Source organism: Rhamphochromis longiceps, linkage group LG18, assembly GCF_057381845.1.
Source record: "Rhamphochromis longiceps isolate RC_006_pf linkage group LG18, R_longiceps_female_GT1.1, whole genome shotgun sequence".
NCBI lineage: Eukaryota > Metazoa > Chordata > Actinopteri > Cichliformes > Cichlidae > Rhamphochromis > Rhamphochromis longiceps.
In genome coordinates, this window is record NC_140574.1 from 23733028 (window position 1) to 23757741 (window position 24714).

A 24714-nucleotide genomic window follows, 5' to 3' on the forward strand; every position below is an offset into this window, starting at 1 on the left:
AGTCAGTCGTCAAGCTGCCACGGTGTCATTCTATGCTGTGTGTAAAGACTATATCCTATGTCTATTTTTATTCTATTATATCAGTTGCTATACAAATATAACTTCACCACCATCCATGGTTAGCCTATAGGATAAACAGAGCGCCTTTCCAATGTCATATTTTAAGATGAGTAATTTGTTGTCAATTATTTGTTTCGAAAGCAACATGAAAATTGTCCTAACCTTGTTGTCAGCTCAGTCTTATGTCCGTTTTATAATAAAAATGTAAAAATATGTTATTTTTTCTCCATTACTATCACATCATTGTCTGTTGTTAGATAGATAGATAGATAGATAGATAGATAGATAGATAGATAGATAGATAGATAGATAGATAGATAGATAGATAGATAGATAGATAGATAGATACAATATGGTTCTCAAAGCATCTTTATTCATCAATTCATTCTGCTCATATATTTAACAAAACATGTCACGTTCATTTAGAAGCATTGACTTTATTATTCTTTTTTCTTGAACACCTGACGACAAACTACACTTTCACATGTCAGCTCCTGTGGAGGAAGAAAAATCTCTTAATGTTATTCAGCAGAGGGATCAAAAGAACATTAAGCAATGTTATAGCTGGCCATTTTATACTTAACAGTCATATCCTGATTATGCAACACCTCCCACTAATGCAGTGGTTCCCAAACTTTTTTTTTGCTAGGGCCCTCTTTGTTTTACAAGCAAAATGGTTTTAAAAACATAAACAACTGTGGGATACTGTTTGCCCGTGATTTGAACAGGGGGAACAAATTGTGGCAGGATATTATTTGTATCCCGCTGTAACTTTACTGTATAAAGAGCTAACATCTCCAAAATGTCAGGAGTAGTTAGTCATTACAACAAGTGTTTGTGAACTAAAAATCAAGAATGTGGGATACTGTTTGTCCGTGATTTGAAGAGCCCAGCGCTGCTCCCGACGAAGGAAAAACCAATTCTGCAAGGGAGACCTACCTCGGCACTTGTGCAAGTGAAACCAAAGGGAGGATATGCTTCATCATATTTTCTAGTCTTTGGCTTAGAATGAAGTTGGTTTGGAAACATATATAACTATGCTTCATCCCGTGCTTTGCGTTTGAGTGGGCGCCCCGTGCTAGCAGTGTCCAAGCGTTTTTGGGTTTTCTTTTCCCTTTTCATACCACGCCCCCCCTGCAATGGCTCTGTGCCCGACCTAGGGGGCGGGCCCCACACTTTGGGAAGCTCTGCATTAATGGGACACATTTCTTTATTATCATTCAGCACACGCTCAGTCTCAAATCTTTCAAAAAAGAAAAAGAAAAGAAAAATCTAAATATCAGAAGCACTGTTAGCCCACCAGGTAGAGTTTGTCTCCTTCAGTCCAGTGCTTCCAGCCACGGTTGGCCTTCTCGCCTTTCTGAGTGCACACAAGCTTGTCCCCATCCCACTTCACCAGACTCTGAAGACAACAGTTAAACAGTTAAGCCAGTTTTTAGCTGCCGTAATGTAATTTTGTCTGAACATTGTGATAAGGAATTTCATGTTCAGATAAGCTTATATCACTGCTGCTCACATGCTCGGATTTATAACCCGAAGGCTAATGAACACTAACCAGCTTATCCTTGCTTTTATGCTAGTTTTTTAGCACTGACTTATCATAGGCCTATTTGCTCGTTTTTTAAAACATTAAAGCATTAGCTTATAAATCAGTCTGAAATATACAGGACTGAATACTAATTACAGATATATGAAATGAATCATCAGCGTGTGTGAATGTGTGTGTGAATGGGTGGATGACAGGTTGTGTAAAGCGCTTTGGGGTCCTTAGGGACTAGAAAAGCGCTATACAAATACAGGCCATTTACCATTTACCATGAAAGATGGATTCATTTTTTTAAGAACCTTTTGCTTCAGGTACCCTGGACACACATGGGCAAGGACTGACTTATCACATCTGGACTCCAGTGGTTATCTTACCTTGACATTTCTGTTGTCTAGTCCCTTGGTGTACTCATCAAACTCCACCCCTACAGTGAAGGCCAGCTCATAATTCCTAAAGGTGCTCAGTGTTTTGAAGTCAAACTTGTCCCCATCTTGGAAAACCACTTTGGTCTGAGATAGGGAGATGGCAATTTTCCTTGTAGCAAAGTCAATATCTAGGAGCAGATTACAGAAGATTGTTCAGGCTGTATCTGAAGAGGAACAGATGATGAAGTGCGGATGAACTGTGGTAACTCCTTAGTTACATATTAGTAATATAGCTAGCTGTGATTTTATATGTTGCGGTGATGTGAAAAAGTATTTGCCCTCTTCCTGATTTCTTATTTTTTCCATATTTTTCACACTTGTTTCAGATCATAGACAAAGAAAACCTGAATAAATGCAAAATGCTGTTTCTGAATGATGAAGAAAGAGGATAAGGATCAAAGCTGGTCCTATGTTAAATTAAATTTTTTGGGAAGGTTTTAGTCTTGTTACATTTGGAATAAAACTAACACAGCATTGTATTGAAAGTACAACAAACCAACAGTTAAACATGGTGGTGGTAGTGTGATGGTCGGTGGCTGCTTTGCTGCTTCAGGACTTGGACGCTGATAAAAACCATGTTTTAAATTATAAAACCACGAATTCTGCTCTCTACCAGAAACTCCTGAATATCTGACCATTAGTTTGTGTCCTGAAGCTCAAGAGCACTTGGGTTATGCAGTAGGTAATGATCTGAAACATACCAGTAAGTCCACCTCTGAACGTGCCAAACAGGCCATTCATGCTTGAAAATCCTCCAGGGTAGCTGAATTTAAACAATTCTGCAAAGAAGAGCGGGCTAAAATTCCTCCACAGGGATGTGAAGAGTCTTTGCCAGCTATTGCATTAATTCTGTACTTGCTGCCAAGCGTGGCACAACCATTTATTAGACTTAAGGGGCAATTACTTTTTAACATGTTTGGATGACTGTTTTTCCCTTAATAGATAAGATCATTTTTTAAAAACTGGATTTCATTTTTACTCATGTTACCTTTGTCTAATATTAATTATTCATTGATGATCTGAAACATCTAAGTGTGACAACTAGGCAACAATTTAAGAAATCAGGAAGGGGGCAAATACTTTTTCACAGCATAATATGTATGTATGATGTATAATCACACTCAGTTTTACTCAACAAGAATCTGTAGTAAGTAGCTCAAAATTAGACGGTTGTTCTGTTAAGAAAAAGATTAAAAGTATTCAAATCTTTTAATCTTTCTTTAATCATATAACTAAGACATTTTAGTCTAAAATTGAACATATCAGGATGTAAGTTTTCTTACTCAGTACTTTCAAGTAATCCTCAAATTTCTCACTGGATTCCAGTATCCATTTTCCACTAAAGTCTGCTGGCATGGCTGCAGCTGGTGAAGCTGGCATGTGACTGAAGAGTGTAGGGAGTGGGGAAGAGGCAGGGTGTCCTAATGCTGTGTTGCTTTTATATGAGTGGGGGGCACGGGGGCAGAGTGCAACTGATAAGTGAGTTTATAGCTTAAAGAGGATTGGCAGTGGCAGTTATTTCTGAGGGGGAGGACGTGCTTTCTGCGGTCACTGACGGAGGTTATCACAGGCACATCTGTGGGCATCCACGTTAAAGTGTACCATCACCATCGCTCTCAATGCACATGTGTAGCCAGGAGAGGCTATTCTGTTTTCAGTGCTAACACTGTTTGGTCTGTTTCAATGGCAAACTCAACCAGAGCATTTGAACTTTGAACAGGTTTGAAGGTTAATAAAGTTCAACCCAACCTTTTTGTTTTCCAGAGATCCCCTCCAGAAGGTTTAATGCTACAGTATAATCACATTGAGGCACCTATAACTGAAACGCAGACTTAAAAAGAGCCCACCTTCAGCCGATGACCAACAAATTTATTGAGAATAAACACGCTTCTCTGGTTTTGTATCGACACCTCACTCCTTCATAAAAGAACTTTTTTTAAACCACCCAAAGCAAGAGGACATAAATCAATAACAGCTCCTCTGAGGAATGATAAGTCAACAGAGCTTGCAGGTATACGCTGGCGAGGTGCCTGTGTGTGAATGCACAACAAGCAGCAGGAAGGAGTCAAAAGAGCAGCACAATCTGAAGCAGCAGCGAAGAATGAGCAAGTGAGTTGCACAGCACGTATAGATTATGCCCAATTGGTAATGACATGGCACAAAGCGAGGTGACAGATTAAGTGATTCAAAGCTAAATGTGACCTGAGCTGTTTGGTTCATTCGCAAGAGGAAGCAAAGAGATTTCTCTCACATGGGAAGAGAGGTATTTTCATCTCAAAAGAGCTTCTGATACACTGGATGGTTTAGAACGGCTTCATTTATTGATTGATTCAACATTCACAGCCACAGTCTTAAAGGAACTGGGACAAATACATGTAACATTTTTATTCTGGAGACTGAGCATCTCAGCCAAGTTCTGCTCTTACCATCGTCCTTCAGTTGTAATCATTTACAAAACTAAGTCAATACATTTCTCTTCACTGCATCCACAACATTCCCAGCTGGCTCGCCCATCAGATCAGCTACAGCTATGGCACTTACGCATGCGTCCAGCACATCTAAACCTGCTAATCAAAGCACCCACCTTGAAACAAATACACAGTATTGGATTTTGTGGTGTTATATGTCAACTTGCCCATTTGTGCTACAAAGAAATTCCTTTGGCAAAGTAAGGCAACAGCATGATGGAACAGAAACGTGTGTTTGGTGAATTCACTACAGTAACATGAACACACGGACAGGCTGGAGGGATAAAAGGAAAGTCGGACTGTATGTTAGAGGAAGAGGTTGTTCCTGATGTGTCTCTCTGAGCCAGTTTTTGGTGCAGGCACCAGACTGTTCACTGAAAGCTGCTTTAAGTCTTCTTGAAGACCTGCTTGGAAACAACTCCTGCAGCTCTCAGCTCCTGGAGAGAAAAATACATGTTTGATATGTTTATTCAGACATGTGAGAGACTCAGAAAGTAATGCTGACCAATGAGAACCTCTAAGCAGTAGATGGACAAGGATTAGTGTCATCATTAACCAGAAGTAAGTGGCGTTTACTTTAATCATAAAAAGTGATACAAAAAATTACCAACTTGTAGTTAGAAAGGGGGGAGGGGCTAAAAACATCAGAGCTATCACAAACACTGGCATTCAAGGTCACATTGAACCCTGTGGCCGATTTAGAATCACCAGTTAAAATAACATGCATGTCTCTGGACTGTGGGAAGACGCAGGTAAGAACCCATGCAGGTACAGGGAGAATGTGAAAAAACTCCACACAGAAAGGTCCCTGCAGGCCGGTGGATTCAAACCCAGGACCATGAGGCATCACTGCTAACCACTGCACTACTACACGCCGCCCTAAAAAAATTAAAATTTAAAAGAAAAAAAAAAAAAACAAGGAAAAAAGATGTTCAAGCTTTAAAAGTAAAAGAAAAATAATACCCTGTAGTTTATTTCATTTTAAAAAGACCTATCAAGTTCTGCCAAGATAAGCACGTAAACATGAAATATGGCAGCACTGTGGACTATTGCAAGATATAAACGAGAAGAACAAAGCGGTCTCTGAAGGAAACGGTTTCCAAGGCCTAATCCGTGGATCGACTTCCTTCGAGGCGTGGACGTCTATCAGCAGAGAATGTACCTTCACCTATCAGCAGAGAATGTCCCTTAGTCTGTAACACAGTCAAATATATTCTCAAGTAATATTCAAGCATGCCATTCAGCGTGTTAGTACGAGCTCGGGAGCAGCTTGGGAGAACAAGAAAACAGAGACTGCTTCAGATTGTCTTCCCAAATTGACTCAACTTTATTCACAAGTATAACAGTTTATATAGAGGGTAAAATTCATGAGACAGCAGATTATCAGTTTAAACCAGTACAGACCAAGATAAGGCAGCGTCTTCCTGCCCATGGGTGAAGAAGCATCCTTTGTGTAGTTTATCAGTTCAGCTACAATTGTGATTATCTCAGCGACATATTTTCAAGGCACAAAACAAAGAGTTCTTTCATTAGTGAAATCTGAAACAAACCATTTGGCCTTCAACAGGCGTCTAAAAGATTAAGAAACTAATCTAGCTGAGGGAGTGATCTCTGTGGTATTTCAACCTTGTACCAGCCTGTGATTCTCACACATCAATTCTTGGGTCAAAGAGAAAAATAACTAAAACAAAGGGGCCTTATTGAATGACAGAGTTTTCCTGTATAATGTCACTATAAAACAATATCCAGTAAATGCTACCATGGTACTAAAATACCTAACAGTCTCTTTAATCACGACAAGATTGTTGGTTTGTGTCCGTTCAACCTTGTAACACAGAGATCACTGATGTTGTTTTATTTTATTGATCGCTGATTATTTATTTTCCCAAAGACATGGGTAAATCTTATTGACCCACAAAAGAACACTGAATCCTTCAAATGACCTGAAAAAAGTCGCCCCTCTTTACACTGAATTAATACACATTTCCAGTTGCAGTTCATGTGTCAGCCACCAGGGGTCTCTGTTGCTCTACACTCAAACCGGCTCTGGGGATCTCTCCACTAATACTGTAACTAATTTCAGGCAAGCTGATTGAAAACATCTGCTAGCATCACTTAAACCAAATAACTTGGCAGATTATTTTTTGTTTAGCTTTGATGGCCGTAATCATACACAGGAAAATCTGATAATGCTGTGCTAATGAAAACACTAATGGGCTACTTATTGCGTTAATGTATTTTCAGATGCAAATGCGCTTTAACAGATTTTATAAAAACATTTATGATGCATTTGTTGGCTAACTCGAAGGCTCTGCTCCTAATGACTGACAGAGGTGCCAACTACAAGAGTAGAAGAATTTGGATGGCTTTTAATTTCACAGTATGCACTTTTTTTTTTTTTTAAATCATGCAGTTTGCATCTGGAGGGAACACTTGGGAATCAAATATGTGAGCAGAGCTATTTAATTAAGTGGAAATAATTATTTGGCTGTGAGTCAGTTGTGTAACTGTCAGAAATCCTCCATACAGACTGTAATGTTACTGCAGCTTGAGCTGGTAGTTAATTCATGCCCACATAAAAATCAATGCTCTTCACATACAGCGCTGAGAGGCATTCTGGATTTGGATTAAAGTGTCTAAATTGAATGCATTAATATTCATGGCAGGGACTGATGTTTTCTTACCAGATGAAGCTCATCTCCCTCCACCCAGTGGGTCCAGCCTCTCCCTTCGATCTCTCCCTTCTGCACACACACCAGCCTGTCCCCCTCCCAGGTGATGGTGGTCTGCAAAACATCACAAGACAGAGAGAGAGTGAAAAAAGCACGAGGCATCAGGGAAGGATCTCTTACTACTCTTAAAACAGAGCATATTGATTTTAGTATGCAGAATACAATAAGCTGAATGAGTGACCCAGTTCTCACCATTTTCCATAATTATTCAGATAGATCTTTACACACAAACATGTGAATTTCCCTCTTAGCGGCACTCCAAACAGCTTAAGGCTTAACTAAAATCACCCTATAAGCATACAAAAAAAGGGCTTTCGATGGGGACCACAAATAATCTGTGATCCTATTCAGCAGTCAGTGACATAATCTGATTAAATATGAGTTCTATCCTCGACCAGTTCTTTCCATGCAGCTTTTGACATTGTTCCTTTTTACAACAATTTATAAGAGTTTGTAAAAAGTTGGAGGAAACTTTTATGAGTGGGTAGATGTTTTTTCTGCTATTGTATAAAACAACCAGTTCTTGCAACACCATGTGCTCATTATGCTGAAGGGTGGAAATCGTTTACACGCCCACAGAATCTGCACTCCTGTGTGTCACTGCCCAAGATCCCAACACCTGGCAGCAGTGTGGTTCATCTGTGATGTTTAGCTAAAGTCTCAGCAGGTTCCTAACTACAGATGCATTTAAGTACAAAAAGTAAAAAATCTTACCATGCATTTCCTGTCGTCCACTCCAGACAGATCCTCCTCAAACTCTTGGCCCACGTAGAAATCCATGTTGTAGTTTTTGAAGGTGCTGAGAGTCTTGATGATTATGTGGTCGCCCTCGTGAACGATGTCCTTGTCAGGCTTCAGCAAGGTGGCAATTTTCCTGATGGCAATGTTTACATCTGGCCCGTGAGCAAGGTGACAGAAAATGAATTGAAAACAAAGAAGCAGTGAGGTTTTATGCATATATGGACGTACAAAGAATTGCCTCAGATTGTGTAAAGATCAGGTTTATAATGTCATCATTGCTTTTTCGAGCTGTACATTTGTGATCTGTGCCTTCCTTCTCTGGGCTTGACTCCCTGCTGAACTAATAAACTCACCCAGAGCTTTCAGATACTCCTCGAAGTTATCATTGGAAATCATTTTCCAATATCCGGTCAGATTAGGGACCATGTTGGCTGTTCCTCTGCTGGTTTCTTCACTTCCAGAGAATGAGGATGTCTGTTGTGGACATCTGCTGGGGATGGAGTGCAGAAAATACTCTCAAAAGCCCCAATTTGAACCAAACTCATTTTAATCCGATTACCCTGCTGGGTTTCACTTCTTTTCTTTTTTTTAACGGAAAATCTTACTGGCACCTCCCACTTCCCTCCCAATGCCAACACCACGTAATCTCTCAATCCTCACCACGCTTTTACTGTGCTGGGAACCAGCGGTATGCATGTAAACACTTGTGTGCCTTATGTTGGAGAATGCTTATATGTTTAGGTGGGATTAGGATCAATACGCCTTCTCTATTAATTGACACAGGCCTGTTTATTTATGAAGCCACGTGTGTCAGATTTGGCCTGAAAGCTGATTCTTTTGTATAAAATGAGGCCTGCTTCAATGATGTTTGAATCATTTTTTTTCTTTTTTTTTTAAATTAAATATCGGAGCCATCGACAGTCAGACTAAATGAGTACAAAAGAAATCACTCAGAGAGCAAGTGAAAATGGCTGAATGGAGCATGCTAAGAGGATAATATTCACAGCACAAAAGCAGAATCACCTGAGCTTAAAATGATCCAACTCAAACAATTATCTGTGGCACAATATGTCTGTCACATCTTCTGTCTCGCCTAAATAACTCAATTAATTTGATAATCTCTCTTTTGGGCAGCGCGCTGCAGCCAACACACCGCCTAAATCCTTTGCTGACTGAAAGACAGGCAAAGACACACACCATCATCATAATCGCCACTATTTAGTATCAATGGAATAGCAGCGCTTTCAGCCATTGGTCTCAGTGAGAAAACACCTCCCGTAACCGAGCAACTGTCAGGATTACTTTAAATCCTTTGGTGGAAGAAACGCGGGCCTCACAGACACAGTGTGTGGATGACAATGGTGAAAATGAATAGAGCCAAGAAGGAATCGCTGTTGTTAGGAGAGGCAGCTGCTGGGTAGAAACACCCACAGTGACACTCACATAAGAAATACGAATCAAAGAAGAAGAGAAAAGATGCAGATTCAAGTCTACTTACCTGGAAGCCTAGCAACTAAGATGTACACTCACTGGCCACTTTATTAAGCATTTATTAGCTTACTAGTACAGCTCTGGACCTCCTTTTTGCCATCAGAGCTGCCTTAATTCTTCATGGCACAGATTAAACAAGGTGCTGGACACCTCAGAGACTTTGTTTCATATTGACATGAAAGCATCACACAGCTTTGCTGGCTGCACATCAATAATGTCAATCTTCAGTTCCACCACATCTCAACGGTGCTCTATTGGATTGAGATCTGGTGACTGTGGAGGTTGTTTGAGCACAGTGAACTTATTTTCACGTTCAAGAAACCAGTCTGAAATGATTTGAGCTTTGTGACATGGTGGGTTATCCTGCTGGAAGCAGCCAGTAGAAAATAGGTGTACTGTGGTTATAAAGGGATGGACATGGGCAGCAGCAATATTCAGGTAGGCTGTTGCATTTAAATGATGCTCAGTTGGTACTGAGGGGCCTAAAGTGTGCCAAGAAAATATCGCTGGCACAATTACACCACCTCCACCAGCCTGAACTGTTCATACAAGAAAGGACGGATGCATCAGGATGCAAGGAGACTGGAAAAACTGGTGAGAAAAGCTGTCTGTGTAACTGGAGCCACTTGAGATGGTTGGAAAGATGCAAACTAAAGATCTTAGAAGCCATTCTCAACAACTCTGATCGGCCACTTTACAACATCTCTGTGGAAAAAAAGATTCCTCTCCCTTCAATGTAAAATAGATAAAGTCATTCGCACCCACAGCCAACAGGCTTTTCAATTCTCATACAAATAGCAGACGAGCCAACGCAGACATGCGAATTTCCCTCTGGGATCAATGAAGATGTTCTTACACGTCTTATTCTACATGCCTAAATGCATCATGTAGCTGTCGTGTAATAAGATATTTACATTAATGAGCAGCTGAACAGCCGTGAATCAAAGTGTATTCTTGTGATATGTGATGCACATCATACTTTATTCATGATTTCTTTTCTTTTGTGTCTGAACTTGCGTTTAAAATTTTTTTTTTTTTTCATATAATTGAATTGTCTTGACTTTCTTTGTTAAAGTGAGTGTATCTGTCTCTATGTCAACAAATGTTTGTGAACTATATAAACATCTGGCACATAGATGGGAAATAAGACTTCAATATAAAAGTCTTTTTAAATGTTTTAAATAAATAAAAACCCCAGCAGTCATTTTACAGCCTTTTTTTGTCGCGTGTGTGTTTGTGGGACTTGGGCTGACGAAAGCATAGAAAAATAAAATAGTCATGAGGGAATACAAAAAATATTTATTTGAATGAATAGAACTGCCATCAAGTCCAATGAGTAAAAACACTGAATGGTGAAAAATCTCTAGGAAAAAATGTAGGATGAAGATGTGGCTCAGTATTTGCATCACTTCTGAAAACACCATGTCTGTGTTTGGATGCTTCTTACTAAAAAAAAGAAAAAAAGTTAAAGTGATGCCTGGAAAACACACTTAGGCCAACAGAGCCTCCATTCCCTGAAGACAAGCACTCATCTGTGAGTGAATTCACCCTTCGAGGGCTCCATCAGTCGTCTAGACTCTTTACCGGCTCTTGTGCCTGCTTAACGAGCGGCCTCAGCACCGCGCTCTTATTTCTCATCTCGCTGTCTTCTGTGTAAAGGTTGTGCCGGTGAATATATTCTATCACAGAGTCTGGAAGCAAGTACTTCACACTCAGACCCCGTCTCAGTGCCCGGCGGACCTCCGTGGCGCTCGTCTCGTTCTTCACCCACTCCCTCACGTGGAAAATGTTGTGCCTGCGGTAGGACAGCAGGTCCGACTCGTGCACGGCCCGCTCGGGCTGCAGCTCCCCTCGACTGACGCAGACGAGGCCAAAATGCCCGACCAGCTCCTCGACGTGGTCGTCCCGCCACAAGCCGGGGATCTTGAAGGTGTCTAGGAAATCTGCACCACACAGAAGCTTCAGCTGGGGAGACAGATCTGAGTGGGGTGGCAGAATAAAACAGAGAAGATGACTATTTACACACTTTCTAACCAGTTTTTAATGATAAAACAAAAACAACGATAAAACACGGTGTGACAAATATAACAAACTTAGTTTATTTTCCCTCCAGAGATGGCTTAAAATATGCAAGGGTCTATTTCAACCCCTCCAAATTCATTGTTTTTATATCCATCTACACAATTTTAATCATCTTCCAGCACTATTGGTAATATGTTGTCCTGCAGCTGGATATGCCAGTCCTCTTTCTGAGCAATCACAACAGCAAAGAGTGACACAATCCTCATGTGCTCCTCTTTTTGAATACAGGGACAGAGTTCAGTGGGTTCCTGCCAACTGCCTAGTCCACAACCAAGCTTAAAAAAAGAAAAAAAAAAAGTACTTTACTGAACTGCCTCCTCGAAGAGTCCACACACTAATAGGAAGCAAAATGTAAAAATTGAAGGCACCAGTGATGTGAATATCAAAGAAAAAGAAAGTGAACATTTTGCGCCTGGACAGGGCAAATAAAATGCACAACATGACTAAAACGGACTTGTTCCACAAATTACACAACTTAGATATTCATATCGCTCGAGGCTTAAGAAAATTATAACAAGACTAATTATTCTAGGAATTCAGCTTTCACATTAAAAACTTAGAAGGTTTACATAACCCCGATAAACTGCAATAAAAAGGAGACTGAAGCAGCAGGCTTTTTTTCTATTAGATATCACGAGTTTCTGTGTTCATTTTTATTTTTCGTTTCTCACAAAATGTGTCATCTTTATATAAAGCGGTGTGCAAAAGCAGTAAACCCCAGAAGGCATCCCTGTAAATGCACCGTTATAAATCAAAGTTAATCTATGAAAATGGGCTAAGAATTCTAATTGGCTAGCTTTCATTTATAAGATCTATCTATCTATCTATCTATCTATCTATCTATCTCTCCATTTCTAAGCAAAGTCAGCATACTAACAGACTGACAATAAAAAATTCAACATCTTCCTGTTTAACAGAAGAACACAAAGCCCAGCTGACGCAGAGGGCTGACATGAATGTTTCACTCTTCAAAAATACTACAAGTTTCACTTTGAGCTGACGGTGGAAGAGTCTACGAATCATTAATACTACAGCAACACTAGTGAAAACAGTAGTGGGAGAATGCAGCATGGCCAGATTTATTGCAGTTAGGTGCAATGAACTTGTGATCTTGGTTGCCCTGAAGACGAGGACCAGGTCTGCAACTACTCACAGTCTACTGCCATCTTTCAAAGCAACTTTGGTTCGTCAAGACGGCAATAAAACAGCAATAAGACTGCTATCCGTTTGTAACTGGATGGGCCCAAGTTCACAATTAGATGCAATCTATTTTGACAATTTGGCAGTTAACTGTGATAAATCGCCAAAAATCACCAATCCGCATACACAAAAAATCCAATTAAACACAAATTCATTTAGAAAAGTCTTGAATGAAGGAGCAATAGTAGCTTTCTCACATGCAAGGACTTAATCGAGCTGAACCCCTCCCCAGTTGCTGCCCGATGGCAATCTAACTGCAAAATGACATAGGAAAATAACCACAATACAACCATCAAATCGAGTCCCCTATTGCGAAGAGTGTTGCAGACAAGTCGTACTCATTGATGTAGACTAAATTACGTGGTAATTATATGCAAATGCTTGACTGTCTGTCTGAGAGTGACAACACTTAGTCCAAATGGGACCTCACTGTCTGGAGAACAGGCTGCCTCCCACCAGGTGACCCATGCAAATGTATTGGAACTGAAAGTAGTCTACCAGAGGTTGAAGAGGTTGCATGCTCAACCTACGGGGAACACGTTATGTTGGTTTTATGGTCCCACAAATGTGTTAGTCCACACACAAGATTTCAGTCGGAAAGAGGGGGGAAGAGATCTGAGATGCGCTCCTGTGCAGTCCTCCAAGACCTCGACTGTGCACCTGCTCTTCTCTGCAGCTGGTTGACTGACCAACAACAGCACAAACAAGAGTCGTACCACATACTTGACTTGGGCAGCCATGCTGGCCCATAAAAACAGCTTTTTCTCATGCTATTTTCACTGTAGAGTGAGGAGCCATAAAGGGACAAGATTTCATTTTCTGCGGCTGTCTTTAAAATGTGCATGTTTTGTGATAATAAAAACATCATATAAATACCTCTAAAAATCCTGATAACACTCTGTAGTCAAGAGTTTCTAAGCTGAACAAAAAGAGACTCTTACTCGAGTTGTTGTGCATTCCCACGCTCCGCTCATACTCCTTCAGAATACGCCTGTAATGATACCTGACAACCAAAGGAAAAAAAGAAAAGATACTGATACTTTGTTTTTTAAACAGTTATGTGGTAATACATGCAGTTTTCTTTCATTTGTGTTTGTGAATCCAACCATTTCCTCTTTGTCCTCAGTTTTTCTGTTGTTTTGATCATGTGCAGTGCATCATTCCTGCTTTGTGCAGTAACTTACTGTTCATGCATGTGCTGAGGTAATCCACTGTTCAGTCTAAACATGTCAATAAAGCTTTACTGAAGTGATTAGAAAAAGGAAAAATAGCCACGACTTATAGAAAAGCCTTTAAAAGAGATGAAAACCTTCACTGTTTTCAAAGCTTCTTAAAGTTGTTCTGTATGTAAAAGTGTGTGCGTGCGTTGAATAATGTGTGACGTGGCCTGCTCACAGACTCATGACAACAGTCCACTTCATGGCTTGATCAGCAAACATGGCTTACAGCAAGAATGAGACACAACTGGGCGTGTGCGTATAAGTGTCAGGTGTGGTCAGAAGTTACTATCCACTCATTGTGGGCATGAATTTCATGGTAATTTGGAGCTTTTAATAATTCCTCTGAACTGTTCTTTTACCAGGGTGGAACGATTGTACACCATACTTCTTTAATGACTTAAAAAACACAAGAACTGGGTCCACAACTCTGAATTTTCTCTAGTCTACAAAAAGTCAAAATTATACACACAGGCTCAAATATATACATACATTTAATAAAGGCTTTGCAGTGTCTATTAACTTGACAAGGGCTATTAACTTCTCGTTGGTCATCACAATTGACTAAAACTGGTTTCTAGTTACAAACATAATGGGATTTATTGATTAACTAATTAATTTACTAATTTGATTAACCAATACTCAGAACAATTGGAAATTCCAATGAATTCAGTGAAGATTGATGAAAGAGAGTTGTAGATTTACACAAGTTGAGAAGGTCTCTAGGAGTCATTTCTACATAAATGTAGATTCAAGAGCATCAGTTCAAACAACTGTACCCAAGTACAAGTTATTTAGGTGGAACAGCACTTTGCCAAAGTCTGGGAAAAGATCTGGACTGTCACCATCAGATAAGATGAAACTGGTTTGGATGACCAGCCTCAATCCTGGTCAAGAAGTTGCTCACACCTACGGTAGGCTAACGCCACCCCCCCTCCCCCATCCTAAATTGGATAAGCAGAAAAGAACAGATGGATGGATGGATGGATGGTTCTCTTGGGTCAAATAAATATGAAAATTCTGTCCAGTTAACTTGTGTGTTAGTGAGCGAGCAAATACTCAGTGGGGCCTCTTTCCTATCCTTTCGCTCAGTGCAGCACCTCTCTTCAAACATATTCATCGCTCAGGCAGCCTTTTGCCACTAAACCGTTCCCAGTTGGCCAATGAATTTAACAGCCCGTGGTCCTAATTTCACCCCATGAAAAAAAACAGACCTGATATGGATCCAGTCTAGTCTAGCAGCCCCCAAGAGACTAAAACCATAAATTAGGCAGGAAACCTGGTGGCACTCTTACATAAACAGCACAAGCTTGCATGATAAAGGGCTCACAGAGGGGCAGCAAAGGACAGTGGATCCCTGCGAACTCTGCTGGTAAGACTAGGATGATCTGATCTTCTTGCACATTAAAAAAAAAAAATCATACATATGACATGATATGAGACTCTCTAGCTATAGAATGCAGTTATTATGACAGGAGATATATTATTTGACTGGAAATACACAACACAATGTTTCAACCAGTTCAATGTTTCTGATTAACCATCGAATTGCCAGGGACTTACTGACTGTGCATGTAATTGTCTGTGAGGTGTGTTCATAAAGGGTGACAGGAAAGAGAAAGAAAAACTGTTTCAACCATTCACTTTCTTGCACAATATCGCAAGATTTTTTTAAATTTTATTTTAAAACTAATCTCCAGCAGTAAAGATGGTTTATACCTCATAGTGACCACTGTCTCCGTCCAGTCTGGCTGCTGGCTCTCCCATTCATCAACTGTGACCCAGTTGGAGCTCTGAAGCGCCAGCTCTGCCATAGCAACACGATGCTTAGCCAGTACTAGGCCTTGCTTTCCATAGCTGTCACTCACTGGGGACACAATGCCACCCACCACTTGGTACTGGCCTGAGGGGAGAGAAGATTAACAGAGTTTAACTGGGTCACGACAGCGAAAAAGAAATGCAGCTGTCATGTATAACAGAGATAGTGGCGTTGATACAATTAATGGTTCATCAGATCTCACATTTGAGGACAAATAAGACAATTAATCTCTTTATAACGGAGTGAGAAAGGTGGGTGATCGTGACAAGGTGTCTCAAATCATACTATGTCATCAATTTTAGAAAAAGGTGTGTTTATTTAGCTGACAAAGTTGGAAACAATCAGACACAGGAGGAAAAACGTCTACTGTGATTTCTGAATGTCAACCTCAAGCTAGTCAGCTGATGCCTTATAGGTAAGGGGGTCGAAGGGAAAACTGTAAGAGCATTAATGTTCCTGCATGTTGAAATGCTGCACTGTGTTCAGAGCATCTTTACGATGTAAATGTCCTGAATTTATATAAGGACGCTGTGTCTGCTGAAGCTGGGATTGTGTGGCAGAGCAGATCAGAACATAAAGCTTAGGGTGACTAAGCGTTTTCCACACAAGAGCCTCCAAATCACGGAGACGGCCATATATTAGCATTGTTTGTATGATTGTATGGGATTCTTCATACTGGGGTCTTAAAAGATGCAGCAATTGATTTTTTTTTTTTGGCCACTAGGGGGCAAAAAACCTCCATTGCCTGCTGGAAAAAAAAAGAGCCTAATTTTGCTTGCGGCAGACACAGAGCACATTAGCATTCGTTTGGAGTTGTGTTTATGGCAACTTGACATAGGTATTCAGCTCTCTCTTCTCCAGCTAGTCTTAAAGTTTGCATGTCTGCTCTTTAGCGCTAGAAAGGTCGTAGGGAGTTTTATCAGGGATTGGTTGCCACGGCGGCAAGGAACAAGACAAATGACAGGGCGACACTCAATCAAACAGTAGATTTAAAGGCCACAAGTGATAAACAATGAGCTAGTTTAAAGAGCTCTGAAAAGTGGCATAGTTGGGTTGTAATACATCACATATATATAGTACTGTGCAAAAGTCTTGAGCCACCCCTCATTCCTTTATATTTTGCTAGGAAATTGTTTCAGGGATTTATTGAAATACATAGATTATACATGGAAATGCAGCATATTAGGCACAAACAGTTGGTACAAGTCTGATGAGCTTCAGAGTCAATGTTTCGTATGAACACTTTTATTCTTCAACACAGCCTGAACTCTCTTAGGCAGGTTTCTTTGCAATTTCTTTAAGCAGTCTTCAGGAATAGTTCTCCTGGTTTCCCGAAGAACTATAAGCTATTCTTTGGATTCTGACTGACTTTTGCTCTGTTTTCTGTCAAGATGATCCCACACTGCTTCAGTAACGTTGAGGTCCGGGCTCTGGGGAGGCCAATCCATGACTGATAGTGTTCCAACGTGTTTCACTATGCAGGTATGCTTTTACTGATTTGCCGGTGATTTTTGGGAAAAAGAAACAAAGCGGTCGCCAATTAGACGCTATCCAGATGTTTATAATTCCATCAATTTTTACTTTTTGACAGTCACCCTTCTGCTGAGACCATTTCTGATGGGGCTTTATCATGAACAGTAGATGGATCAACTGAAGGGTCAGGTGCATCTCTCAGGTCCTGCTATACTTATTCCTTAAGGACACGATTTTCAGATACTGTTCATCTGCTGTAGTTTTTAGGCCTGACATGTGTGGGTCTGGGCTCCACTTGTCCAGTTTCCTCATATTTCTTAAGGACACCATACACACCATATGCCAACTTTACAGCTACTTGCTCTTTTGGGAACCACCTTGTTGCAAACATAGTATTTTAGGTCTGTCTAACAGTTACATTTGGCATTCTTTGTAGAATCAGTTAAGAAAATGAAAACAAATGATCTGTTTTGCAACAGGCTATTAACAACGTACCTAAAGGCACGTGAGTGGGTGGCTCTTGGGTGAAGAGGTTTAACAATCAAAAAACATTCCTCTGAAATTGGGCAGGTACAGGGACTGGACTGAGTGAGTGAAAAAGCAGTCAGTGTCCAAAGAAAAACTTTGAAAGTCCTTCAGAGAGGCTGGATAACTATTACTCATTGCTTGATTAGTTGTAACTACAAAGTCTATTAATCAGTGGGCTTTATGGAGGAGATCTTACAGAGGCTGGTTTTCTTTAAAGTCAAACGATACAGCGATACACAAATGATACGGGGATGTAGCGTTGTCTGTATCTGACCTGTGCTGTGCATGTGGTCTCTGGCCAGCTCGAACAGCCTCATGTGCTGGTTGGTGATTGGATTAAACGAGCCGCAGGCTAACAAGACTAGTGGGACACGGCGGGCGGCCATCTTGGTTTAACCTCTCACACCGCAGTCAAAGAACCTTAGAGGAAAGTGAAACAGAGTATTAGCCAGAGTCACGTGATGGGACAGAAGACGACGAGATTCAAGGAAGACAGCAATGAGAAACAGTCCTCTTCTGGAAACCTCTGCATGTAATATAAAAAGAGATTAACACCACACACACAGATGAGCACAGTCTAACCCCAGAGAAGAAAAAAATAAACTCAGGTTCCGATCTTCTAACAATTTGTCAATGGGACACCAAATCCACTTCCAGAAACACCGAAAAGAATAAAGGATGCGGTGTTTTTCTGAGGCTGAGCACCGGACGAAGTAAACAGCTACAGTGCAGTTTTGTTTTACTGTCCGTGTTTGTGTGTGTAAAGAGCCCAAAGGGAAATTAACACCAGCCACTGCTCAGCCAACTCACTCTGCCAGGAATCCAGCCAACATTTATTTCACTTTAAATTAACTTTCTTGACCAAAGTTCAGTGAGTAGTTTATCTCAACATTTAGATCTAAAATGTTATTAGTTTGGGATTTCATTCTAATAGGCATCTGTGTGAAATTAATTCTTAAGTAAAAGGTCAAAAAATGGTTTTATGAGGTCATACTGAACTCAACCTTTGACAATGAAAAGAGTAATGACTCTATCCTTGATTGAGTGTTTGAAGCGCTTACATGAGTAGGATGAATGTACAAAGACAACAAAATGCCTCTGGCCACAGTTGTTGGCAGCATAGAAGCAAATAGCAATCCTTCTGGATTTTGGGCTTGCCTGATACCACAAAGGTATGCACCACTCTATCTGTGCCTACACAAAAACGCACCGTCAGTGATAACACTAAAATCCTTTTTTTGTTTTTTTTGCTTACCCAATTCAGGGTTGGGTTGGAGCCTCGACAGGCTGCCAGTTTGTTTCAGGGATACGCTCACATTCACATCTACACCTAATTTAGAATCACAGATTTCCTGAGCCCAGAGATTTCAAACATAAGGCCCGGTGGCCAAAGCCTCCAGCAGCTGTTCACAGGACGGCTTGAAGATGTGAAGTAGAGTGTGGATTTTTTACTTTTAGTAAGCAAGTCAGTAGAATGTATTATCTGTATCATCTTTTGCGACAAAGATCAAAGATCAAAAAAATACATAAAAATAAAAAAGCAAGTCTAAAAAGATGAGTTTTTAGTAGTTTCTTGAAGGCGATCACTGAGTCCATAGATCAGGTCAGAGGGAAAGATTTCCATTGTCTAGGGGGCCACTGTAGCAAAATCTCCATCTCATTTAGTTTTCAGCCTTGTATGATGCACAACAACTAGGCCCTAATCACATGACCTCAGGGACCCACTGGGGATGAATGGGTGTAAATGTTTACTGATGCGAGCTGGTGCTTGTCCAGGAAGAGCTCTAAAAGTCAGAACCAGAATCTTAAAATATACTCTGAATTTAATGGGGTACAGTACAGCTGTTCAGCAACAGTGTGACTTGAGTACAAGTGAACAATGAATTACAGTAATCCAAATAAATCCATGAATAACAATCTCCAGTTCAGTGCAAACCAGAAAAGGCCAAACAGCAGCAGTCTGGATGAATCCTCCTGAGGTAGTACGGTCTCAGGCGCTGCGTATCCAAGCAGGGACATAGAAGAAAAATTCCTCTCCATGGAAACTCGCTAAACACAGGTAACCAGAAATGCTCAACATCACTTATCAGCCAGTCCCTCACTTCCAAGAAAAGTCTTAGCTTCATCTGCTCTTCTCACTCTCCTCTTCTGTGGTCTGTGTGTACCCAGGAGGGCACCAATGAGGACGCCAAATGAGGCAGTAGGGGATACAAAATGCAAACACAGGAGGTTGAGGCACATCCTGTGTTTTATTTTTCCACTATCTACTATACAAATGCCTGTTTTTAAAATAGTGTGTCGATGGTTTAAAAAACAAACATTTTTTTCTGTAAAATAATATAAACTTTATATTTTATAACTACAGTACAGCCTGTGCAATGAGCTCCGTAATCACTCATCTGCCTGCTTTCCTAGGTGCTCGGCTGCTCTTCTATTCTTTACATCACTTCCACGCGACCTACCTCATACCCATCCTCACCTCACCCAAGTCACTCAGACACTCAGCCAAGCCTTCATCCTCATCTTCACCACAACCAGCATCTACACATCCGGTGTGTCCTATCCTAAATCGTGTCCTGCTAGGATTATTTTCTGCCATGCTGGGTCACCTGATTCTAATTGCAAATTAATGGCGAAACAAAATTATTTCTCTATTTCACTAAATTATGTTCAATTCTTCTAAATGTTCTCTCCTTACTGCGCTTATATTAAGACATGTCAGGGATTGTTTAGCTTGTTTAGATACGTTTAGTTAAACGTGCACCATATAAATTGATGTATTTAACCAGTAATTGTAATTTTGCGTATGAACAACAACCATGTTGAAAGAAAAAGAAGCTTTTGAAACAACTTCCTCTTTGCAGAAAGCTTTTAGTTTGGATGTGGACACTTACTACACCCTGCCTCACTCTGACAGAGTAATCAGACTCTTCTAGGTCATCTGGCAAATTCTTTTTCACAGTTAGTACACTTGCACGCATTTCTACAATATCAACTTTAAATAAAGCTATGCAAGCAGGATCTCACACGCTCACTCCAACCCTAAAGTGTGTTTTTCTGTGAATACTCTACAACTCACATCTACTGGCAAGGCAAAATACGCCCCTTTTTAAATCTAAGTTTCTAATGATGTTTTTAAGGCAGAATAACGTATATGTCATAGATTGTAACATAATGAAGTTAATGAAGTAAGTCAAAACGCCATCAACATTTGAGGAAGCTGTGACAGTCCACCTTGACATTGAGCAGGCAGCTAACAGTCGCCAGCTTAGCGGACTAATAAACCAGGCGTAACGCGATTAATCAGTTAAAACAGAGCACAGTCAAGCAGGCGTGATACAATCCACACAGTGATTAAAGGCAGTAGCGATAGTTCGTTTCATTACCTTCTTTTCACATTGTTGACATTTGGCGAGTGTGTCACACTGATACCACTCCCCCCTTCCCGTGTTTGGAGAGGCGCTTGTTTGAAGGTTCCGCAGATAAAACCTGGCTGAAGTGCGACCCCTGGTGGATGAAGGTTACAGCGACGGAGCTCTCCGTGGTACTGAAGTACGTGCAAGTTGTTAACAAGTCTTTGTAATTAAACGTAATAACGGTGCCTTTTCATTTATTAGATGCACATTAAAGAGCAGTGTTACTTTTTTTGCGCTCAGTGCTGCTGCATCTGTGGGCAATGACGGCATCTTCCCAGAACACCTTACAATTAGAAGCTGACCTTTACAGCAGTGCAGCATCAAACACCTATGAGCTCCAGGTAACCTTTCATTCTATTGTTGTAAACTGCTTGTCAGATGAAAGGGGAGAGCACTGTACAACACTAACTGACTGTCTGTAGAGCAACCTGCAACTGATTACAAAAATGGCCACAAATCCCTTTTCCAATAACTCTGCTTTGTAGCGGAGGTACGAGAATAACTTTAAAAGAATGTAAGCTTTCAAAGAAGTGACATGGCATTTAGCGAGCCATTGTTATATATCACTATAAAAATAGAGCAAGCCCTTTCCTGTGGGGACAACTGCACCAGTTTCATATAGGGAGCAGTGTGTGTCAGTTAAAACCAACAATGGAGGCCTTCAGATGTGTTCGTGTTCACACAAATGGATGGAAGTTATCACTGATCTTATATTTATTGCTGTTTGAGGTAAAAATTAAGATATCGCAGTGAGAATCCAGTCCCCTAATGAATGAAACTGTTTTCTTTCAGTTACATGAATAATCTAGCAGTGATAAACTGTTGATAAACTATTGAACAGTTTATCACTGCTAGATTATGCCATGACTGCTCATAAACGGGAAAAAAGGAAATTAATCCAACCTACTTTGTTTGAAACATTAAGATTAAAATGAGTATTTGTCAATAACACAAGAAGCAGTCTTTTAGTGATGCCACAGTGATTTTCTCCCTTTCCCTATACTAAATAATTGCTGACCTGATGGCTTCACTGCAATTAGAAAGACAGCCTGCACACCATCTTTCCCCTTGTCACTGCTCCGCTGTGACTTAGCTCCCATTAGCCATGGAAACAGCCAGTCAGGAGCATGTGTGTGTAAGTAATTGCATGTGCATGTAAATGTGGCCCTTCTTGGACTTGTATGCGTGTGTTTTCTGTCTTTGTTATCCTCTTAACTCTCCTGAGGTCTGCCTTCTCTCTCTTGCTCCCTCTAATCCCCAGAACACACACCCACACCCAGCAGAAGAGGAAGCAGGAATATATGTATGTGTGTGTGTGTGGGGGGGGGGGGGGGGGGGGGGGGTGTAATTGAAGAACATGTGGTCCTCGCAGAAAACCAGTGATTCTGCCACGGGGTGGAAAGTGAAAGACTCAAATCTGTGAGGGGGAGTATAGCTGTGCTCTTCAGAGGCTCTTGTTAGGAGGATACAGCTGGAAAAACATCTCACTGTGGCAGCTGCTTCATTTGATTATAGCTCTAAGAAAATGCACTTTACTTCTTAATTAACATACATTTCCCAGATGTAGCATATCTAAGATAACTGAGATGATTAAGGGAGGGTAACTGCTAATGACCTCACTCAAAGATGCTCGTGGTTGCTCACTAATCTAAACACTTAAATGGTCAGCAGCAAGGTGTGGCAACTGACACTCCAGTGAGCCTGGAAACATGATGTTACATTTACATTGCATTAGTCACTGGCAGATTGCTCCAGGGGTTTCATTATCAATCCTCACCCCGTCTTGACACTAAAATACTAACACATTGACACTCTTCTCAGACAGATCCTCCCTGCATCCCTCCCTTCACACCTCCTGCTCCTTCTCTCTGAGAAACATTTTGTTTTGTCAAGTTTGTCAAATAAAAGCCAAACTGGGTTTTTTTTTCAACATAAAAGCGTGCAATTTTTCAAAATTTTCACAAATCTATTTTTAGATCCGTGCAATAAAGGAAATGCTGTCTAAAAAAGAATTTCTACTCCATGTAATTACAATGCTGTTGTAGTATTTGAAATGCTTCAACCTTTACAGTCGGTTGCTTTATTCTATTTTGAAAAGAAACTCCCGGAAGTGTTGGTGCGTTGACGCTATTTAAACGCCAGCCTCTCTCTCCCTCTTTGCTTACATTAACACTGACTGTCTCTCGACCTGCCGACTATCTGTCGCGCGGCCGGCCAGCTGAGAACATCCACGCGCTCGGGAGGTGAGCGAGGATATTTGGAAGAGGACAGGACGCAGAGACATCTCCTTCACGGCTCGACAAACATGCACACACTCGGGGTCCCATTTCTGCTGTTTTGGCTTATCTGGGGCCACTCCTGCGCGCTCGGTGGAAAAGGTAGGAACAAAAAGGAAAAAAAAAATTAGAAAGCGTGAGAAAAAAAACTTGGTTTCGAAAATCTTTGCCCTCTTTTTTGCGTTTGAGTTGCACAAGTTTGCAATGCGAGCGACAGCCGTCCGTCGAAGAACTTCGCAGTCAGGTTAAGCTGTCTTGAAGTTAAGCTGCATTTAAATGATTTTTTTCTTATGAATTATTGGCCAGTGGTTAGCTGAGGTTTCCTGTCTTGGCTGTCAGTTACTGTGGCAGGTGTTCAGTTAATTGGAAGTTTCCAGCGTTGAGTAATTTAAAAGAGAAATGTGTTTACATGAAACCACAACGTTAGCATCAGGGGGTCACTTATGATAATTTTAATTTATGGCTAATGAATTTGCCTAATCGTTTGCTTTTATAACTCTTCAAATGTGTGTTTTTGTACAAAGAAAGCCTTAACATTCATTCAATTTTTCATTCTAAAAGAACATTTAATCTAAAAACTGTTTATTATTGTGTTGTATCAGACATGACTTCAGTTACATTTTACAGGTGTTTGCATGCTGTTGAACTGGTCTTCACATAACCTCCTCTGTTCTCAACAACTGTACTTGGCCTGGATGCCTTTGAAATGCAGGACAAACATGACATTTATGGCAGTTATGTTTTTGGTCATGATTGGTTGGTTGGCCAGTGATCTGAAGATGATTTCTGTCTACAATTATCGATCAGTGCTCAGGGAGGGCAGCCATGGTTGGGATGCTGTATTCCATCACGTCTTCACCCTGTGATACTCACATCTTTCTCCATCTCTCTTTCTCCGGCTCTCTCCCTCTCCCTCTCTCTCTCTCTCTCTCTCTCTCTCTCTCTCTCTCACACACACACACACACACACACACACACACACACACACACACACACACACACACACACACACACACACACACACACACAGTTCTGGCTGTTGTTGCCTATGAAGGGCAGCATTGGTTTACAGTTGTATTAATTGGGTCTCTGGAGTGAGAGGGCTGGGCTGACTGGCTGTCTGCGCTCAACCAAACATTATCATTATTTTTCTTGTTTATAAAAGACCTCCATATGGCCTGGAGCCAGAGGGAACGCTAACTAGGTTTAGATTAAGTTGAGAGAATTGACTGTTTTCTGT

General features: G+C 40.8%; 4 protein-coding genes across 4 annotated transcripts in view; 1 reads left to right on the plus strand and 3 right to left on the minus strand.

Moving 5' to 3' along the window:
• Positions 1 to 418: 418 nt before the first annotated feature.
• LOC146648312 (retinol-binding protein 2-like) lies at positions 419 to 3432 on the minus strand. Its single transcript, XM_085388682.1, has 4 exons — positions 3315 to 3432; positions 1981 to 2159; positions 1361 to 1462; positions 419 to 554 (listed from the first exon to the last, which is right to left on the minus strand). The coding sequence occupies exons 1-4, from the start codon at positions 3409 to 3411 to the stop codon at positions 501 to 503; spliced, it is 432 nt and encodes a 143-aa protein (XP_085244808.1). The 5' UTR covers positions 3412 to 3432; the 3' UTR covers positions 419 to 500.
• Positions 3433 to 4330: 898 nt separating this feature from the next.
• Positions 4331 to 8486, minus strand: rbp1.1 (retinol binding protein 1, cellular, tandem duplicate 1). The gene is made up of 4 exons (XM_085388683.1): positions 8326 to 8486; positions 7946 to 8124; positions 7184 to 7285; positions 4331 to 4936 (listed from the first exon to the last, which is right to left on the minus strand). The coding sequence occupies exons 1-4, from the start codon at positions 8396 to 8398 to the stop codon at positions 4886 to 4888; spliced, it is 405 nt and encodes a 134-aa protein (XP_085244809.1). The 5' UTR covers positions 8399 to 8486; the 3' UTR covers positions 4331 to 4885.
• A 2422-nt stretch (positions 8487 to 10908) lies between these two features.
• nmnat3 (nicotinamide nucleotide adenylyltransferase 3) lies at positions 10909 to 21251 on the minus strand. The gene is made up of 5 exons (XM_085388681.1): positions 21169 to 21251; positions 18057 to 18202; positions 15682 to 15865; positions 13687 to 13748; positions 10909 to 11442 (listed from the first exon to the last, which is right to left on the minus strand). The coding sequence occupies exons 2-5, from the start codon at positions 18166 to 18168 to the stop codon at positions 11027 to 11029; spliced, it is 774 nt and encodes a 257-aa protein (XP_085244807.1). The 5' UTR covers positions 18169 to 18202; positions 21169 to 21251; the 3' UTR covers positions 10909 to 11026.
• A 2153-nt stretch (positions 21252 to 23404) lies between these two features.
• The window catches only part of clstn2a (calsyntenin 2a), a 161939-nt gene continuing 160629 nt past the window's right edge, over positions 23405 to 24714 (plus strand). The window contains exon 1 of the mRNA XM_085389303.1: positions 23405 to 23576. Within this exon, the coding sequence (XP_085245429.1) occupies positions 23504 to 23576 (73 nt within the window). The 5' untranslated portion in view covers positions 23405 to 23503. The remainder of the gene's footprint in view (positions 23577 to 24714) is intronic.

Coding starts and splice junctions, on each gene's coding strand:
- LOC146648312 (XM_085388682.1), bottom strand. CDS start 3,411: ATGCCAGCTTCACCAGCTGCAGCCATGCCAGCAGACTTTAGTGGAAAA. Junction 1,463..1,980: donor TAGACAACAGAAATGTCAAG/GTAAGATAACCA, acceptor TGTTGTCTTCAG/AGTCTGGTGAAGTGGGATGG. Junction 555..1,360: donor AAGGAGACAAACTCTACCTG/GTGGGCTAACAG, acceptor CTTCCTCCACAG/GAGCTGACATGTGAAAGTGT.
- rbp1.1 (XM_085388683.1), bottom strand. CDS start 8,398: ATGGTCCCTAATCTGACCGGATATTGGAAAATGATTTCCAATGATAAC. Junction 8,125..8,325: donor GGAGTATCTGAAAGCTCTGG/GTGAGTTTATTA, acceptor CTCACGGGCCAG/ATGTAAACATTGCCATCAGG. Junction 7,286..7,945: donor TGGACGACAGGAAATGCATG/GTAAGATTTTTT, acceptor GATGTTTTGCAG/ACCACCATCACCTGGGAGGG.
- nmnat3 (XM_085388681.1), bottom strand. CDS start 18,168: ATGGCCGCCCGCCGTGTCCCACTAGTCTTGTTAGCCTGCGGCTCGTTT. Junction 13,749..15,681: donor GAGACAGTGGTCACTATGAG/GTATAAACCATC, acceptor TTTGGTTGTCAG/GTATCATTACAGGCGTATTC. Junction 11,443..13,686: donor GGGAATGCACAACAACTCGA/GTAAGAGTCTCT, acceptor CACCCCACTCAG/ATCTGTCTCCCCAGCTGAAG.